The following is a 21,623-nucleotide window of genomic DNA, read 5'->3' as shown; positions in this document are numbered from 1 at the left end:
TATGACCAAGTAAGGTTTATTGCAGTCACCTTCAGGATGATTCAACATATGCAGATCAATATAATACAATATATAAATAAAAGGAAAGACATAAACCATATGATAATATCAATGAAAGCTGAGAAGGCATTTGACAAGACTCACCACCTATATGGAATACAATAATCAATAAAATGGGGACACATGGAATATATCTAAGCATAATAAAGAGAATATATACTATAAACCCATAGTTAATATAATTATCAATGGTAAAATAGAGAACATTTTCTTTAAAGTCAGAAACAAGACAATGTTGTATGCTACCATTATTTTGATTTAATATAATACTCGATGTCTTAACCAGAGTAACTAGACAAGAATAATTAAAAGAAATTCAGGTCAGAAGTCTGGAGGAATAGTATGGCAGGCAGGATGCTTGCCTTGCACGTGGCTGACCCAGGTTCAATCCCTGGCACTGCATATGGTCCCTGGAGCCCCACTAGGAATGATCCCTGAGTGCAGAGACAGGAGTAAGCCCTGACCACTCCCAGGTGTGGCCCAAACAAATAAATAAAAACAAATTCAGGTCAGTAAAAAGAAGTAAAACTATTATTATTTGTAGGTGATATGATAATATGCACTAAAATTCTCACACCATCAAAGAGCTATTGGACACAATGATAAGAGCTAAAGGACTAGTAACAAAATATAAAAATAATGAATAAGAAAGAAAAAAATTAATATAATAATTTTATTTTATAATTTTATCCAAAAGAATTGAGTATTTAGAGATAAATTTAACAAAATAGGTAGCAAATACCTTCAAGACAGTGTTAAAAAACATTGAGATGGGAAAACATTCCATGTATGTGAATAAGAGGACTTAACATAATAAAAATATCTATTTACCAAAAGCATTATACAGATTAAGTGTATTCCCAATAAAAATTCCAACGAAGTTTCTTTTGGGGTTATTGCCAATGTCTACAAAATAGGAAATAATTATATTACAAAAAATAATGTCATTGAACTGCTTTGAACACTTTTACCTCATCAGTAACTTTTGTTCCTGAGATATCTACTGATATTAAGGAGAGGATGCGTGCAATACATTGAAGTCCTGTATCAGTCAAATGATCACAATTTCGTAAACTTAAGTATCTTAAATTAAGGCAGCTGAAAGAAAGTAGCATTTAAAATTAGTTACTGCTTTCAATTGCACCATTAATAGAAACTTCTTAATATTAAAAACTACCTGGGGGAAGCAAATAGTATAAAATTATGTATTTTCCTTTCATTGATAGAAATTTATACTTAAAAGTAAAAAATAGGACCTGGATCAATAAATAGCAGAATCATAGGACATTTGCCTTGCATGCAGCTGACACAGGTTTGATTCCCAGCATCCCATATGGTCCCCCGAGCATTGCGAGGGGTAATTCCTGAGTGCAGGAGTAACCCCTGTGTATAGCTGGGTGTGACCCAAAAAGTAAAAAATAAAAGTAAAAACTAAATGGATATTACAAAGCTAAGTGAAAGAGAATTGGACATTTTTTAGCAAATAAAAATTGTATCACATGTAAACAAAATCTTTCATGGAAGTATTATGATGGGTAACCACTAGACATTCTCACTTTCCCCTTTTAAGTATTCTAGGGGAATTGAAGTTGTTCCTTAGTGACATAAGACCCCAAGACATAAGGAGGATCAATTCTAACCCTCTAGTTAGAACTTCCCTTGGGAAATAATAGAGTCAAAATGTATGTAAAAATCATTCATTTCCATATAGTCATATGTCACGAATGACACCATCTCAAACTTTATGGTAAGTTTACTAAGAAAATTTAAGTATCAAAAGATTAGTTTAATTGATGACTCCAATGTCTTTTATTTAAAAGCTCCACTGAGTAGTGGACAGGCATCTGGACATCCCTCATGCTTCTCAAATGATCTCTTTCAATATAAGTATGCAACTGCTAGTAACATGCTTTAAATATTATTGTTTTATCATACCATTCTGATAGTTTTATGATAGAGGCATCACCCAGGTGAGTACAGTTACTTAAATTTAGCTCTCTTATTTTTAAGCTTGAAGGACCATCAAGAAAATGTCTTAGTCCCACATCGCCAAGTCTGTAGGAAAGAGTAAGAAAAGTTTTACATGTAATTACATATATACACACATATATAAATACAGTAATATTAAAATAAGTAACCATTCAATACAGCCTAAAATAACCAAGTAAACCCTAAGTACAGGTAATGTGAAGCATTTCAAAGCCAAATTTGATTAAATAACTTTTAATTTAATGATAAGAGTAAAAAAACAAACAAACAAAACACTGTCCTCCCTTTGTTCATCAATTTGCTCGGGTGGGCCCAGTAACATCTCCATTGTGAGACTTCTTGTTACTGTGTGTGGCATATTGAATACTCTCAGTAGCTTGCCAGGCTCTCTGAGAGGGGCGGAGGAATTGAACTCGGCTCAGCCGGGCTGGCTGCATGTAAGGCAAACGCCCTACCGCTGTGCTATCACTCCAGCCCAGAGTAAAAATATTAATTTAAATGCTATTAATTTAAAATTAATTAAGCTATTTCTACTCCTTTCTGGATCTCTCCCAGCAGTCTCCACACCTAATCTGTGCCATATAAATGGTCCCACACCACAGCTCCTGAAGTGTGCAGCCACATAAGACAGATCTACAAGACAAATTACATGCTTCTCACAGTTATTCTTCCTGTCATTTGGTAAAGATAGGCAGCAAAGAAAGAGAGCAACCTCAACTTAATCCCTCAGCATTTTCCACTGTCTCTAACTAAAAAGGTCCACACCCCCCAGCATAGCAAGAACACTAAAAAACCAATGGGGAAGACACATGAAAAAACACCAAGCTCGATGGGCAAAAACATTCACAGCACTAAAGACATAAACAACAATAGTAAATCCTCAGACAATGTCTTTAGTGACACTATGATGGGTATGTTGAACATGTTCAAAGAAACAACAGCACAGATAGTCAGCAAGGCACAGAAAGTATGAGTTGAAGTGAAAAAAACTACAATCAGAAATGACAGAAACGAAGAACATGGTAAGTGATATAAAAAACTCAAAAGATGCTCTAAGTAGCAGAACAGAAATTGAGCAGAAGATCAAAGCACTCCAAGATGAGGAAGAAACAGCCAAGAAGCAGCAGAAGGTGGAAAATTGTCTGTAAAGAAATGAACAATATATCAGAGAACAATGGAATGAGTTCAAGAGAAACAATGTAAGAATTATCAGAGTCACTGAAGAACAGGGTGGCAAATTCTATGAGGAAACAATAGTTAAAGAAATTATTGATAAGGATTTCCCAGAGTTGTGGATTATAGGTACCAAGATCCAAGAGGTCCAAAGGATCTCAGCAAAAATAGACTCAGCTAGGAAATCTCCAAGACACACTGTACTCAATAAGACAAAAATCCAAAGATAGGCACAGAACACTCACAATCACAAATCACAAATCATCCTGTTAATCGTCGATTGCCTCGAGCAGGCCCCAGTAACGTCTCCTTCATCCTAGCCCTGAGATTATATTCAAGGCTCTTTAGGAGAATGAGACCCATCATTGTTACTGGTATTTGGCATATTGGGTACGCAACGGGGAGTTTGCCAGACTCTGCCGTGTGGGCAGGCTACATTCGGTAGCCTGCCGGTTTGTCCAAAGTAGGAATGAGATAATAAGATGTCATAATAGGATGTTGCGTGGCTGCGAATGCGGCTGCGCAGTTCCAGGAGCTGGTTTTTATAGTCTCTGAGTCTTGGCCGTTGATGGGATTACACGGTGCCAGGGGGCCAGTTGGTGGGTGTGACCCCCGCCTACTGGAATTTGGAGGATCTGGGTGTAGGATGCTCTACCCCAATCCGAGTAGGCTTGGAGATCTCGGCCCCGGAACCCGAGGAAAAAAAAAAAGCAACGAAATCCAAAAAAAGGAACCTACATACAAAGGGAAAGCCCTTAAGATGCACATCAAATCTATCAAATGAAACTCTGTGAGCTAGAGAGTATGGAGAGATATAGTATAAAAGGTCAATGAAATAAACACTTATCAAGAATACTCTATCTAGGTAGATTATAATTCAGATTTAAGGAAACTATACAGAACTTCATGGACAGGCAACATCTTAAGGAATTCATAGCCTTAAAACTAGCTTTGCAAGAAGCATTAAAAGACTTGTAAGTCTACAACTGTACCTCATGGTGTCTCACTAATGAAAATTTTTTAAAAAAAAGCTTCGCTAAAGGACATGACAAACTTTCCAACATGTGGCATTGAGTATAGCACTGACTAATGATACATCTGGTTGCCCCTTACTAGATTTAAGAAAGATATGTTTACACCTAGCTTGCAAGGGATTTTATATTTTTTCAATAATGAATAATTATCATATTTATATTGTTTAACATAATAGCAACCAATCATCACAAACTATTCAGGTCTCCCAAAGAGGAATTGAAAGAGCTATGCTTGGAGTAACCCACTTCATTCAAATGAGAGAAAGAATCCAGAGTTCCAACCTCCATCAACGATCAAGAATCAGGGAAGCTGTCTCATTTTCCAAGGCGTTGAAAATCAGATGGGCTGAACACGTAATGAGATTTGGAGACTACCGCTGGACTAGAGCTATTACTGACTGGATTCCATGAGACGTCAAAAGATTGCATGGCCGCCCACCTACAAGATGGTTAGAATTCTTCGTCAAGACCCTGAATGATCGGTTTGAGGCTCCTCATGTTCCTAGAACGAACAGACGCCATTGGGCTACCCTAGTACGTGACAGGGATGAATGGAGACATTACTGGTGCCCGCTCAAGCAAACTGATGAGTAACGGGATGTCAAGTGATCAAGTGATCACAACCTTTATTAACATATTTTTTGATAATTTCATTTGCCATTTCTTTAAGTTTTGTTGGAGCAAGAAATACAAGTTTGTTATATGCCTGCCAAGGAGTCATGCTAGGGAGTGGGAAGGAAGCTGGATCTGTTGGTTGAGGGAGGGGAACACTGGTGATGGAACTGGCATTGCAACACTGCATGCCTGAAACATCTCTACTATGAAAAATTTTGTAAATCACACAGTCTTAATAAAGATTCTTAAACGTTTTCATGCTATTTTCATTTAAAATGTTATTTCTGATCATTTATTAATTTAAAATTAGGTGGCATCATGGTTATAACTATAGTCAAAATTATATGGTTATAATTATATATCTCCTTTTTTATATTAAAATGTGATCAAGTAGTACCTACTGCAACTTCGGGAAAAAATAAACAGTAAAATATCAAAACAACATTTGAGGGAAAAACTACGATTGCCAGAATCTTACAGAAATATAGGTTCATTTAGCTGAGCTGAAACCCCCATTAACAACTTATGGATACATTCCTTTTGATGCAGAGAAAACATGATGCAGAAAGAATTTGGCCTCATGTAGTGCTGTCCTCCCGTTGTTCATCGATTTGCTCGAGTGGGCACCAGTAGCGTCTCCATTGTGAGACTTGTTGTTACTGTTTTTGGCATATCAAATACGCCATGGGTAGCTTGCCAGGCTCTGCTGTGGGGGCGAGATACTCTCTGTAGCTTGCCGGACTCTCCGTGAGGGGTGGAGGAATTGAACCTGGGTCAACCGTGTGCAAGGCAAATGCCCTACCTGCTGTGCTATCGCTCCAGCTCTTAAAATGATATAAGTCAATAAATAATTAATAGCATTCATTGGGCTCTGCACTCACTCACCCGGCTCTGCACTCACGAATCACTCCCAGTGGCGCTCAGGGATATATGGGATGCTGGGATCGAACCTGGGTTGGCCCATGTGCAAGGAAAATGCCCTGAGTCTTGCTCAAAGCTGATTCTCTCAGGGACAATGCTGGCAAGCTCAGAAAATACCTTTTATTGAGAGAGAGGGAAATGCCCTGCCACAGAGGCAGGGTGGGATAGGGGCTGTGGGGGGGAGGGGATGCTGGGATCCGAGGTGGTGGGAAATGCGCACTGGTGGAGGGATGGGTGTTTGATCATTGTATAATCGAAACCCAAGCACAAAAATGTGTAAGTCTACAACTGTACCTCATGGTGCCTCACTATTAAAAAATAAATAAATAAATAAATAAATTTAAAAAAAAAGAAAATACCTTTTACATTTGCTTGTTATTCACTGTTCATCTTAGAGTACGTTCATTGAGAAAGAAGCGCAGGGTGTTGGATAGACCTCTTATTCTTTATGGGATCATATTGAAAATATATTTCACCAAAGATATAAATTGTGTCAAAGAGGTCTTTTTAGTGTTTTATTAACATTACCTGCTAGAAGCAGGAGAAAAACCTCCATTTATTATTAAATTAGTTAACCTGCAGAAGCCCTAGTGAAAAATAAAAATAAAACTGTATCTCGTATATTAATACAAATTGTGCTATTTATTTTGCACACACCCACACACATGCATATAAATCTATGTATACACATATACAACATACTATATGTGTACACACTGTAAGTATGTATAGGTGTTCTTACTTCAGTAAGAATCCACATATCAGCAAATCCATAATGAGGCTAAATCTAAAGAGCACTTACAAACAAAGCTTCCAGTAAAACTGGCTCCTCATAAGCAGGTTAGAAAGTTCATTAGGGAAAAGGCTTATTAACTGAACAATCTCTGAGCACTCTCACTAAGAAAGGTAGACCATTTTGGCCCTGTGATTTCATTTCTTTTTTTAATTTGGTTTTTGGTTTTAGAGCCATACCCAGTGGTGCTCAGGGGGTTCCTTCTGGCTCTGAAGTCAGGAATATATTCCTGGCAGAGCTCAGGGAAACATACGGGATGCCAAGGATCAAATTCAGTTCACCTACGTGTACTATCACTCTGGCCCTGTGATACAAAGACAAATAACCACACAAAGGTCCATGATACTATAGATGAGCTTATCCTGACAAAAATTCTCTAACCCTTATATACGAGTCTGGATTGGGTATCCCTCCTTTGTGTTAGTACAGAATTCTATACTTATCTTCACATTAACAACTGAATTCCTAACTTTTCCATGTTTACTAACTAATAAACTCCTTGTGGAGAGGGTCTGGCACATACTAGAAGTTTCATGAATACAGGACTCATTACCTTACACAATTTGCCAAATTTAACACCGTTAGGTGCCTCAAAAGCGACAGTGACTTGAGGGCACCATCAGTTATTTCTCTGCAGTCTGCCATGTAAAGATGGTTAATATGTGGATAATGCTTGTCTATGGATTTTAAGCTTTCGTCGGTAATCCTGTTATTTCCTGGTTTAAAAGAAGGAGAAGAAAAGTATATTTCAAATGCTGCCATATTAAAAATTAACACTGAAGTATATTTTGTTGTCACAAACCTTCAATTCGGAGCTTTCTGAGGTTGCAGGTAGAAAGAGCTTGGAAAGTACAATCAGAGATATGTGGGGCACCAGTGAAAACTACTGAAGTAATCTGAGAGCAATTTTCAACTAACGCCTTTGGGGGGGAAAGAGACAATTGAATTAACCACATTGTATAAAGCAAAACTTCTAAACAATTTTAGTAACGAGGTCATTTATTTCCCTCTCAACATTTTCAGAAATATATTAAATAAATATGTACCAAAATTCAAAGATACTAGAATATCTCTTCAGTATATTTTAGTATACTTACATATGGGTAATGAAGAAGAATCAGAATTAAATCATGTTACAAAGTACATGAGAACAACAAGAAAATAGATTAGGGAAAAAAACAAGAGGCTTGATATGTGTATAATTAAACTTATAGTTTTTTATTAATTAAAGGCCCTCCCGTTGATCGTCGATTTGCTCGAGCGGGCCCAGTAATGTCTCCATTGGAGACTTTGTTGTTACTGTGTCTGGCATATCGAATACTCTCGGTAGCTTGCCGGGCTCTCCGAAAACTTACAGTAATTTATAGTATTTTAAGCTACAATAGCAATGCAACAAAAATATGCTTACTGTAAAACAAAATTTTTGTGATATTTAAGGATATAAATGTTCAAATATGTGTATAAATATTTTAATGATCTTACTATAAAAGCTAAATAAAAAGCCCAATTATATTTTTCAATAATTCAAGTCACTAGAAACATTACATCTGAGAAGAAAATTTACTTTCTAGTTACCTACTTTTACACAATTGTCTGTCAAAGTTGGCATATCATTGATGGTCAGATGCTTAATTCCAGAGCAGCTGTTTGCAATGTTCTTGAAGCCTTGTACTGAAATCTAGATTTTGCAGAGAAATGGAAGTGATGGAAGAATTCATTAGTGTGACTCTTAACAAACTACTCACTACTAACCAAACATTTATCAGGATCTTACTACTATGTTTGAAGGGTTTTGTTTGTTTTATTGATTTTTTTGAGCCACATGCAGGGCTGCTCAGCCTGCAGGGGTGCTCAGCAGGTACTCCTGGCTCCATATTCAAGGGTTGGCAATGAGGTGCTCAGATCATGAGATGCTGAGGATTGAAGCCAGGCTCCTGCATGCAAAGCATATGCACTAGTTGTTCGTACTATCTCTCTGGACTTGAGTATTTTAAAATATAAACCATAATATAAACCATATGGTAGTGGGAAAGAATATAACTGTCTTTATTCTCTTGATTTAATTTTTATATGTACATGTTGTGAAATAATCACAGCAATCTAGATAACTTACTAGCTAATTTTTTATTGAGGTTAAATTCATATAACATAAACTATTTACTTAAACCATTAAACCTTTGGTAATTTTGGGAAACACAACATCTAGGTAACTACTAGACACTTCTACCACCATAAAAAAAACTTTTCCTATTAAATAGTTTCTTCCCATACTTCTCAGAGCCCCAGCAAATTCTAATCTGCTTTCTGTTGCTATAAATGTGTCTATTCTATTATTTACAAATATGTGGCCTTTTGTTTGGTATATTTTTAGTAGGAAGTTCATTTACTATAATATTTTTTAGGATTATCCACAATATAGCATATATATCTAATTCATATTTCTGGCTGAATGATGTTTGATAGATGAATTATATCACACACTGTTTTCCTTGATCTAGTGAGGGATATGTGGACTGCTTCCATGTTTAGATTTTTTAAATAGTGTTATGATGATCATATATATACACATACATATTTGTTTGAATATGCATTTTCAATTCTTTTGAGCATATAACCTCCATGTAGAATTGTTGGGCCATAAATATAGTAAAGTTAAATTTGTCAGAAATCACCAAAATCTTTTCATGGTTACATTTTACATTCATACCAGCAACTAAGATAATTTCAATTTCTCCACATTTTGGCCAACAATTATTTTTCTATTTTTTTCTATAGAAAAGTTTCCTACTGAATATGAAGTGGTATCTCAGTGTGATTTTGATTTATGTCTTTAATAACTACTAACCTGGGCATTTTTAATGTGCTTATTAGTCATTTGTACATACACTCTTCTTGTTCTCCTTGAAATGTCTGTTCAAGTCATTTGTTTTTAAAATAATATTACCACTCAGGAATTGAATTGTAATAGTTTCTTATATACACTGCAGAGTTTCACTTGATAACTTGATTACTTGACATCCCGTTATTCATTGATTCGCGTGAGCGGGCGCCCGTAACATCTCCATTCATCCCTGTTACGTGCTATTGTAGTCCAATGGCGTCCGCTCATTCTAGAAACAGGAAGAGCCTCAAACCAATCGTTCAGGGTCTTGACAAAGAAGTCTGACCATCTCGTAGGTGGGCAACCAGCAATCTTTTGACATCCCGTGGAATCCAGTCGGTAATGGATCTAGTCCAGCGATTGTCTCCAAATCTCATTACGTGTCCAGCCCATCTGATTTTCAACGCCTTGGCGAATGAGACAGCGTCCCTGATTCTTGACTGTCGTCGGAGGTTGGAACTTCAGATTCTTTCTCTCATTTGAGTAAAGCGTGATACTCTAAGCATAGCTCTTTCAATTCCTCTTTGGGAGATCTGAATAGCGTTCTCATTCTCTTTTCATAGGGCCCAGGTATCTGAGGCATATGTTAATGCAGAAAGAACAGTGGAATCGAAGAGATGTGCCCAGAGCCAGAGATTCTTCATCCTCTTAGCTATTTCTTCGATGCTCTTGAAAGTGTTCCAAGCCTCTCTCTTCCTCCTGGGCAACTCAGGTGCCAGGTCATTCGTCATGTTGACTTCTCGACCTAGGTACACATAACTGTTGCATTCGGAGATGTTCGTTCATTTGAGAGTAAATGGAATGCCACGAATGAGACTGTTTCTCATAAACATTGTCTTTTTGCAATTCAACTGTAGTCCGACCTTTCCATACTCACGGTCGAAGTCAGCCAGCATTTGTGCCACTTGGCTAATGTTTTGTGTTATTAGAACAATAGCAAAGTGGAGGTGGTGTAACTGCCGTCCATCTATCTTCACCCCCATTTCTGCCCATTCCAGTCGTCGCATGATGCTCTTAAGGGTGGCACTGACAGTTTCAGTGAAATGGTATCACCCTGCCGAACCCCTCTCTTGACATGGATGATCACTTCTTTGTAGAAAGGTGAGATCCTGGTAGTGAATTCGTAATACAGCTCACAGAGGATCCTGATACTGAGTTTGAATGGCCTGTTTGGCTAGAGCTCTGATGATTGCTCTGTCTCAACAGAATCAAAGGCCTTCTTTAAATGAATGAATGTTGGACAGGGCGGCATCTTGAACTCCTGAGAAACCTCAATGAGCTTGGTTATCATGTGGATATGGTCGATCATGCTGAATCCTTTGCGGAACCTGGCTTGCTCACATGGTTGTCCTTCATAGTGTTCTGCCAATCCTTTTCAGGACGACTCGAGTGAACAGCTTGTAGATGACAGACAATAGGCAGATTGGGCAATAGTTGCCAATGTCATGGATGTCTCCTTTCTTGTACAACAGCACAAGATGGAACCTTGCATTCAGACAGGTAGCGTGTGAAGAGCTGAGCCAGTGTATTGATGAGTACTGATGTCAGATTCTTCAGGTGTTTGGGTCTGACCTTGTCTGGGTCAGGTGTGTTCACTTCTTTACTGACGAAATGACCTGTTGGATTTCAGAAGGGAGAATGTTGGGAACGACATAACCATCCCGTGGAATTTGGTATGTGGGCAGGTGAATGTGGCTATCAAAGATATCCGAGTAGAAGTCATGGATAATCTTTTCCATTGCCCTTCTGGAAGATGTGAGAGATCCATCAGGATGTTGGAGGGCAGTCATCTTGGTCTTGTAGTTGGCGAAGGACAGGCGGGCGTTGCGAATGCTTGTCCCTGCTTCTGCTGCATCTGCCAGAATTGCTGTTATTTCTTTGAGGTCTTCCTTTATTGCTTCTCTGCACTGCTTTGCAAGCTCAGACATTAGCTTGCAGTTGCTGAGGCATGTGCCAAGCCACGTTTGTGAATGAGCTCGAGAGTTTTTGAAGACAGGCATCTTTTTGTGGTTATCTCTCTCTCTCTCACCCTCTCTCTCTCTCTTTCTGCATTCTTCGCACAATCATGGAGGTGCTGAACCAGTGGATCATAGTCCTCGTCAATGTTGTCAAGGACGCCATCTTCCCATGTCATCGCAATAATGCCAAAGAGCTCCCAGTTGGTGGTCGTTCTGGGAGTTCTTTTCTTAAACTTTGCAGCCCTTTCTCCCCACTCTGTGAAGTAGAATTTTGCATGAAGAGACAGTGGTCTGATCCCGTTTGGAATTTTGGGACAAAAGCGATATCGGTCAGGCAAAACCGTCGATTGAATATGATGTGTCAACTTTGTTGTGGACCATCCACCAGGAGACTCCCATGTCCAACGTTTAGATTCCGCCTTCTGGCATTGTGAGTTACCATGGATGGTCTTTGTCAACATGATGAATTCAGACAGTCTCTTACCCTGTTCGTTCCATTTTTGGCCATGGGTCCTGATGTGGATGGAGTTCTTCAGCCAATCTTCTTAGTCCTATCTTGGCATTAAAATCACCAACAATGATCTTGTAGAAGATCTTGACAAGTCAGAATTGTGGTCTTCTTTATTGAACTTCTCCAGCTCCATGCAGAACTTCTCAATTTCTCCTTCATCATAATTGGATGTTGGTGCGTAGACAATGAAGATAGAAACTGTTGGCAGTGAGCCACATCTATTCAAGTGTAATCATCCAATTTGGATTGTTACGCATTTGAATGAATCAATGCTCATGGCCAAGTTCATATTGGCAACTACACCGACACCACCGATGCCTCTTTTGTCACATTTTCCGACGAACAGTTCTTCTCCAGTGTAGAAAACAGTGTGATGTGATTGATGCCTTCTCTTCTCGGTCAGACCAATGCTGTTATACTTGATCTTTCACACTTGTACTTGGAGAGTATATCTTTACATATATAATTTGCAAGTTTTTTATTCTATTTTTAAGGGTTTTTTTCTACCATTGAGTATTATGTTAGCAGTTTTGTCCATAGCCTTTACTATTTGGGATATGTTTCTGCCCCTTTTAATTTAGTTTTTTAAATTATCAAATAAATTCTGACTTGTCAAATGCCTTCTCCTCATCTATCCTGATCATGCTTTTATCTTTCCTTTTATTGATATTGTATACTACGTTAATTGATGTTAAGACATTTTTGCATCCCTAAAACAAATTCTACTTTATAACAATGTATTAGTTTGTAGTTTATTTATTTAAGGCTACTCATGTCTGCTTTTGATATCAGGGACATCTTGGTCTCAAGGCAAATTTGAAAGCATACTCTCTTCTTCAACTTTTTTTTTTCAGTGACAAGGAACGATGGATCATCTTTAAAAGTTTGATGAAATTCACTAGTAAAACCATCTGATCCTGGGCATTTGTATTTGAGGAAAATTCTAATTAGTATTTCAATTTCTTTATTTGTAATTGGTTAGTTCTGGTTTTCTATTTCCTCCTGTTTCAGTCTTGGAGGTAGCATAATTGTAATAATTTGTCCATATCTTCTAGGTATAAACTTAGCGGTATAAAGCTATTCATAGTAATCTCCTACAATCTTTTCTATTTCTGAGGTATCTGTTGTAAATTTTCCCTTATTATTTCTAATTACATTATGGTTTTCTCTTCCTCTCATTAGTAAGCCTAGCTGAGGGTTGATAACATTTTATCCTTTTGAAAAACTTGCTCTTGTTTATCTTGATCTTTTGTAAAAAGATTTCTATTTCTATTTCTATTTCTATTTCAGTTCTTTCCATTCTAATATTTATTTCCTTCCTTCTGTGACTTTTGACTTCATTTGTTCTTCTCTTTATAATTTTTTCTTCTCTTTAAAATTTATAAGTTGCATTTGCTTTACACACAGCTGACCGGAGTTCAGTCCCCAGCATCTTTTATGGTCCATTGAACACCATTAGGAGTTATTCCTGAGTGCACAGCCAGGAGTAATCTGTGAGCACTTCTGGGTATAACCACAATACAAAACAAGACAAAACAAAAAAGTGAGGTTAGATTGTTGTACATTTTTCTCGTTTTCTGACACTGCTATAAATTTTTCTCTAACTGCTGCTTTTGCTGTATCTCAGATGTTCTGATAGTCCTTATCTTACTTTTTTGGTTTTAGGATTTTTTAATTTCCCCTTTCACTTTCTTGTTGAGCCCATAATTATTCAGCAATATATCTTGATTTATCCAACTTTCTTTTTGTGGTTGATTCTAGTTTTATGGTATTGTTATAGAAAATTACTTAGTATGATTTGATGTTCATGAACTGACATTTATTCTGTGGCACAATATGTGGTCTTCAAAAACGTTCCATGTGCACTTGAGAAGAATGTATATTTGGCTTTATGGGTGGGATGTGGTGGGGAAACTCTATATGTGTCTATTAAACCCATCTGCTCCATTTCTCACTTAAATCTGTTATTTTCTTATCAATTTTTTCTGGTCGATCTATAATGAGAGTGGGGTATTGAAATCGCCTATTAATAATGTGTTTCTACTAGTATCTCCTTAGGCCTGTTAATAATAATTTTACATATTTTGATATTTTCTATATATATATATTCTCATGTATGTTAATATATTCAGATCTGTTAATATACATAATGTCTATTAATAATTGTTTAATATATCTTGTCATCCTCTCCTCATACAAATATATACACTTTCTCTCTCCATATATATATGTGTATATATATATATATACATATATTTCTTGGAAGGTTGGACCCTTAACCATTTTATAATGTCCATCTCTGTCTCCTGTTTATCTTCTTTAGCTTGGAGTCTGTATTATAAGATGTAAGTATGACTCTTTTGATATTTTTAGATTACCATGTGTCTGTACTATGACTTTCCAACATTATATTTGGAAATGATGTACATCACTGGAGTTCAAGTGGGTCAACTAGAGCATAAAACAGGATTTTTTCCCTAATCCATCCCACCACACTGTGCTTTTTGATCAGTGAACCCCAAAAGCCTTAGATCCTTATTGTTGCCTCTCATCATCAATTAAAGAAAAAGCCTTAAGCCTTTAACGTTTTAATCCCAAACATTTAACAAGGAGAGTTTCTTAGTTAAAATATTGACTTTGTGGAGGAATAATTCTATTTTCCATAGATGTGTATGATTTAGTTCATGTAGCTCATGTAGCTTAAATTTTATTATATCTAACCTCAGTAGCTTTGTGGAAAAGAATGTTTTCAGCTCTTATTAGTGTTCTCAGGGTTCATTTTATTAATATTATGATCTGAATAGTCTCAATTCCTGCCTCTTCACATACGAATACTGTAGACTGGCAGGACTGAGGAACAAGAGAAGAAGAGGCAGGCTGTTTGAAAGAGTCTGACTTCACCTGTAGGTTGCAGAAGCCTCCAACAGGTGAGGAAGCAAAGGCTTTCCTTCATGAGGATTATAAACTGATAATGCACGGGCACGGATATACAAACTCTTAATCTGGTATTCCTTCTGATTAACATTGTTCATCAATAACAAATAAGTTAATGTCCTATGCAGAGTTCCTCAAACATAAATGTTCTAGCAAGAACTTGTCTCATTCCAAGAATTCTCACAGTAGGCCTCTCGTCTCCTTATCTGACCTAATAGTTCCCCAGGTCTCATTGTTTCTATCGTGACATGTGGATCCCTTCCGTTCCAGTGACTCTAGCAATATTCTGTGACTTTCCTTCTCTTACTCTTTAAAAGTTGTAACTCCTATTTTTCCAATAACTTTCCTATATTTTATGCATGACTTATTAACTCCCAAAGAGATGATTTGAAACTTCTTTAGAAAGTACATATATGTTATTAGAAGTTAATTTTTTAAAAAGTAGGACTTCCCTACTTGCAATAGTGATTAGGCAAGAAAAACATATTAAGGGCATCCAGGTAGGAAAGGAATAAATCAAGCTCTCACTATTTGCAGATGAGATGATACTATACTTAGAGAACCCTAAAACCTATACCAAGAAACTCCTAGAAACAATAGACTTGTATAGTAAAGTTGCAGGCTATAAAATCAATACCCAAAAGTCCATGGCTTTCCTATATGCAAATAGTGAAAGAGAAGAAAGTGACATGAAGATAACAATCCCATTCACAATTGTGCCTCAGAAAATCAGGTACCTAGGAATCAGCTTAACTAAAGAAGTAAAGAACCTATACAAGGAAAACTACAAAAAACTACTTCAGAAAATAAAAGAGGACACGAGGAAATGGAAAAATATTCCCTGTTCATGGATCGGGAGAATTAACATCGTCAAAATGGCAATACTTATCAAGGAACTGTACAAATTCAATGGGATCCCTATTACGATACCCATGACATTCTTCAAAGAAATGTAGCAAACACCCCTGAAATTTATTTTTATTTTTTTTTAATTTTTTAAAATTTTTTTAATTTTTTATATTTTTATTAGTGAAACACCATGAGGTACAGTTGTAGACTTACAAATTTTTGTGCTTGGGTTTCGATTATACAATGATCAAATACCCATCCCTCCAGCAGTGCCCATTTTCCACCACCATGGATCCCAGTATCCCTCCCACCCCCATTCCCCCATCCCACCCTGCCTCTGTGACAGGGCATTCCCTTTTTTTTTTCTCTCCTTTTGGGTGTTGTGGTCTGCAAAAGAGGCATTGAGTGCCAATCATGTTCGGTCCATTGTCTACTTTCAACATGCATCTTCCATCCTGGGAGGATCCTCCCAACACCCTTTATTTGGTGCTCCCTTCTCTATCTGAGCTGCCCTTTCCCTAGAATGCCCAGCTGCCCTCTAAGCCATGAAGTAATCCTTCTGGTACTGATCTCGGCTATTCTTGGGTATTAATCTCCTATTTTGTTACTTTATGTCCCCCAGATAATGCAATCTTTTTATGTCTATCCCTCTCCTTCTGAAAGTCCGAAAAAATTTTACTAGAATTCCTATTGTGATTTTTTTAATTATTGTTTATTTACTTACTTATTTATTTATTTATTTTGCTTTTCGGGTCACACCCAGCAATTCACAGGGTTACTCTTGGCTCTGCACTCAGGAATCACCCCTGGTGGTGCTCAGGGGTCCATATGCACCCCTGAAACTTATATGGAACAATAAGCCCCCAGGAATAGCTAAAGAAATTCTTGGGAAAAAGAAAATGGGAAGAATCAACCTCCATAACTTCAAACTCTACTCTACAAAGCAGTAAAAATTAAAACAGCATGGTACTGGAACAAAGGCAGAGCTGCAGACCATTGGAACAGGGTTGAATATACTGACATCTCCCCCCAAGCATATGATCATTTAATCTTTGATAAGGGGGCAAGAAAAGTGAAGTGAAGCAGGGAAAGCCTCTTTAACAAATTGTGCTGTCAAAACTGGATGACTACATGCAAGAAAGTGGGCTCACATGCTAGGGGAAAAGGGAGCTCAGATAGAGAAGGGCGCACCAAATAAAGGTTGTTGGGAGGATCGTCCCAGGATGGGAGAAGCATGCTGAAACAGACTATAGACAAAACATGATTGCCACCCATTGCCTCTTTTGCAAGCCACAACACCCAATTGGAGAGAGAGAACAAAAGGGAATGCCCTGCAACAGAGGCAGGGTGGGATGGGGGGTTAGGGGGTGAGAGGGATACTGGGATCTGTGGTGGTGGGAAATGGACACTGGTGGAGAGATGGGTATTTGATCATTTTATAATGGAAACCCAAGCACAAAAATTTGTAAGTCTACAAATGTACCTCATGGTGTCTCAATAATAAAAATTTTTTTAAAAAAAGTGGGCTCAGATCTCTGCCTAAACACCATGTACAAAAGTAAGATCAAAATGGATTAAAGACCTCAACATCAGACTGGAATCCATAAGGTACATTGAAGATAAAGTTGGCAAAACCCTCCATGATATTGAAACTATTGGTATCTTTAAAGATGTCATGCCACTGGCCGAGCAAGTGAAAACAGAGATAGACAAATGGGACTATCTTAAACTACTTCTTAAACTAAGAAGCTTCTGCACCTCAAAAGAAACAGTGACCAAAATACAAACACAGTCTACAGAATGGGAAAGGATATTTGCCGAATACACATCCGGCAAGGGGTTGATATCAAGAATATACAAAGTACTGGTTGAACTCCACAAGAAGAAAACATCCAACCCCATCAAAAAATGGGGTGACGAAATGAACAGAAACTTTCTCAAAAAAGAAATCCGAATGGCTAAAAGGAACATGAGAAAATGTTCTACATCATTACTCATCAGAGAGATGCAGATCAAAACCACAATGAGATATCATCTCACACCACAGAGACTGGCCCACATCCAAAAGAACAAAAGCAATTGGTGCTGGCGCGGATGTGGGGAGAAAGGGACCCTCCTTCACTGCTGGTGGGAATGCTGACTGGTTCAGTCCTTTTGGAAAAGAGTATGGACGATTCTCAAAAAACTAGAAATTGAGTTCCCATTTGACCCAGCAATACCACTCCTGGGAGTATATCCTAGAGAAGTAAAAAAAGTATAGTTGAAGTGACATCTGCACTTGTTTGTTCATTGCAGCACTCTTTACAATAGCTAGAATCTGGAAAAAACCCGAGTGCCCGAGAACAGATGACTGGTTAAAGAAACTTTGGTACATCTACACAATGGAGTACTATGTAGCAGTTAGAAAAGATGAAGTCGGAGCCGCGTGGGACGGGCACAGAGGCCCAGCTCTGGGCAACAAAGCTGAACGGCTCCAATTCCAACAGGTACAGCCCGCCCCCAAGGGCCTGGGTTCCTCTCTGGGCACGCGCAGCTAGAAACAGCCCCGAGACAGCCGGTTTTCAACCCCTGATCCGCGTGGGACGGTTACAGAGGCCCAGCTCTGGGCAACAAAGCTGAACGGCTCCAATTCCAACAGGTACAGCCCGCCCCCAAGGGCCTGGGTTCCTCTCTGGGCACGTGCAGCTAGAAACAGCCCCGAGACAGGCGGTTTTCAACCCCTGAGCCGCGTGGGACGGTTACAGAGGCCCAGCTCTGGGCAACAAAGCTGAACGGCTCCAATTCCAACAGGTACAGCCCTCCCCCAAGGGCCTGGGTTCCTCTCTGGGCACGCGCAGCTAGAAACAGCCCCGAGACAGCCGGTTTTCAACCCCTGATCCGCGTGGGACGGGCACAGAGGCCCAGCTCTGGGCAACAAAGCTGAACGGCTCCAATTCCAACAGGTACAGCCCTCCCCCAAGGGCCTGGGTTCCTCTCTGGGCACGCGCAGCTAGAAACAGCACCGAGACAGCCGGTTTTCAACCCCTGATCCGCGTGGGACGGGCACAGAGGCCCAGCTCTGGGCAACAAAGCTGAACGGCTCCAATTCCAACAGGTACAGCCCTCCCCCAAGGGCCTGGGTTCCTCTCTGGGCACGCGCAGCTAGAAACAGCACCGAGACAGCCGGTTTTCAACCCCTGAGCCGCGTGGGACGGGCACAGAGGCCCAGCTCTGGGCAACAAAGCTGAACGGCTCCAATTCCAACAGGTACAGCCCTCCCCCAAGGGCCTGGGTTCCTCTCTGGGCACGCGCAGCTAGAAACAGCACCGAGACAGCCGGTTTTCAACCCCTGAGCCGCGTGGGACGGGCACAGAGGCCCAGCTCTGGGCAACAAAGCTGAACGGCTCCAATTCCAACAGGTACAGCCCTCCCCCAAGGGCCTGGGTTCCTCTCTGGGCACGCGCAGCTAGAAACAGCACCGAGACAGCCGGTTTTCAACCCCTGAGCCGCGTGGGACGGGCACAGAGGCCCAGCTCTGGGCAACAAAGCTGAACGGCTCCAATTCCAAACAGGAGACATTCCCAACTCCTCGCCCAGTGCCAGGGACTCTTTCCGGAGCCGCGGCCACTAACGCGGCCGCGAAATATTTTCCCACTACATATGCCATAGGAACCATAAGCTAACTTCTTAGATGGAAACTTCTCTATTTTAGCTCAGCCACTAGAAATACAGTTGCCAATAACTCATAAGCCTATCTTAACTCACACTGCATATCAAGCAGAATAGTAACACTGAACGTGAAGGACTAAACCACACCTCTCACAATGGTAAAGCAACGCAAAAGCCCACCAAACATTCATATTGAAGAGTCTAGCCCAGATGACACCGACAGTACTGTAGTGTTAGACAACCTCTCTGACAAGGAATTCAGAAGGGAGCTACTTAGGATGCTTAGGGAATTAAAAGAAACAATGGAAAGCAATGCCAATAGAAGACAAGAGGATCTAAAGGCAGAAATGAGGAAAATGCAATCAGAAATGTCAGACCTGAAAAACCTCGTAGGCGAATTGAAAAGCTCAGTGGAAGGCCTCAGCAGCAGAGTAACAGCGGCTGAGAACAGAATCAGTGAGCTCGAAGATGAAGTTCAGAGACTCTCCCGAAAAGAGCAGAAAATGGAAAAGAGACTCACAATTCGGGAACAGATGGCAAGAGAAGATCGTGATGAAGCCAAGAGGGGTAACATAAGAATTATTGGAGTCCCAGAGGGACAGGAAGAAAACCTCGATGAAGAAGAAACTGTCAAAGACATCATTGCTACAACATTTCCAGAGCTGAAGAAAACTTGTGACCACATTCAGGAAGCCCGAAGGGTACCAGCTAGAAGAAATCCGAATAAAAATACCCCAAGACACATTCTGATCAAAATGACCAAAACCTTAGACAGAGACAAAATTCTGAAAGCAGCAAGATCGAAGAAAGAAATCTCTTACAAAGGAGCATCCTTAAAATTCACAGCTGATTTTTCTGATAAAACCCTCATGGCCCGAAAACAGTGGTGGGACATAGTAAAAAAACTCAATGAAATAAATGCCTCCCCCAAAATACTTTTCCCAGCAAGACTCTCATTCATAATAGAAGGAACAACACACAGTTTCACAGACAAACAACAGCTCAGGAACTTCATAGACTCAAAACCATGGTTACAAGAACAACTAAATGGGCTACTTTAAGGCAAGAAAGGCCCCTCAAATACACCCAATTTTAACATAACAATGGGACAAAATCCCATAACAATAATCTCTCTCAATGTCAATGGGCTAAACGCACCAATTAAAAGACATAGAGTGGCAGGATGGATTAGAAAATTGAACCCAACATTCTGCTGCCTGCAAGAAACGCATCTCAATAGTCAAAGCAAACACAGACTCAGAGTCAAAGGCTGGAAAACAATCCTACAGGCAAACAGCTCCCATAAAAAAGCTGGGGTAGCCATCCTTATATCAGACCACATTGATTTCAGAGTGAGGAAGGTCATAAGAGACAGTGAAGGCCATTACTTATTGATCAGAGGATCTGTACAACAGGAAGAACTTACAATAATAAATGTATATGCACCTAATGAGAGACCAGCAAAGTACTTAAAACAACTACTCATAGATTTGGAAAAAGATATCAATAGCAACACAATACTAGTGGGAGACTTCAACACTGCTTTGTCACCTCTTGATAGATCAACCAGACTCAAGCTTAGCAAGGACATACTTCATTTGAGGGAAACAATGGAAGAAAGGGACTTAGTAGATATATACAGGACACTTCATCCACAAAAAGCTGAATACACATTCTTCTCAAGCGTACATGGAACATTCTCCAAGATAGACCACATGCTGAGCCACAAAACATGCCTCCATAAAATTAAGAAGGTAGAGATTGTATCAACAATCTTCTCAGACCATAATGCGCTGAAATTAGAAGTAAATCACACACAAAAACAGAAAACTAAATCAAACACCTGGAAATTAAACAGTGCACTATTGAACAACGAGTGGATTAGACAGGAAATCAAAGAGGAAATCAAAAGATTCCTAGAAACGAATGAAAATGAGAACACGAGTTACCAAAACTTATGGGACACAGCAAAGGCTGTGTTAAGAGGAAAGTTTATAGCTCTACAAGCATTCCTCAGGAAGGAGGAGCGAGCACACATAAGTAACCTAACCTCACAGCTTAAGAGCTTGGAGAAGGACCAAAAAAAGGAGCACAACCCGAACAGGAGAAAGGAAATAATAAAACTCAGAGCAGAGATTAACGAGATGGAAACCCAAAAAACAATCCGAAAGATCAATGAAACCAAGAGCTGGTTCTTTGAGAAAATTAACAAGATCGATAAGCCTCTAGCAAAACTCACAAAGAAAGGGAGAGAGAA

General features: G+C 39.2%; 1 protein-coding gene across 1 annotated transcript in view; it reads right to left on the bottom strand.

The window, feature by feature from the left end:
* Nucleotides 1-21,623, bottom strand: part of FBXL13 (F-box and leucine rich repeat protein 13) — a 219,903-nt gene that overhangs the window by 55,157 nt on the left and 143,123 nt on the right. Inside the window, exons 13-17 of the mRNA XM_056118511.1 lie at nucleotides 8,165-8,263; nucleotides 7,388-7,505; nucleotides 7,139-7,301; nucleotides 1,996-2,115; nucleotides 1,032-1,158 (exon numbers count right to left, since the gene is read on the bottom strand). Of these exons, the coding sequence (XP_055974486.1) occupies nucleotides 1,032-1,158; nucleotides 1,996-2,115; nucleotides 7,139-7,301; nucleotides 7,388-7,505; nucleotides 8,165-8,263 (627 nt within the window). The remainder of the gene's footprint in view (nucleotides 1-1,031; nucleotides 1,159-1,995; nucleotides 2,116-7,138; nucleotides 7,302-7,387; nucleotides 7,506-8,164; nucleotides 8,264-21,623) is intronic.

This window comes from Sorex fumeus, unplaced genomic scaffold, assembly GCF_029834395.1.
Source record: "Sorex fumeus unplaced genomic scaffold, SorFum_2.1 ptg000037l, whole genome shotgun sequence".
Classification (NCBI taxonomy): Eukaryota; Metazoa; Chordata; class Mammalia; order Eulipotyphla; family Soricidae; genus Sorex; species Sorex fumeus.
The sequence above is the reverse complement of the archived record's forward strand: the minus strand, read 5'-3'. Positions and strand labels throughout refer to the sequence as shown.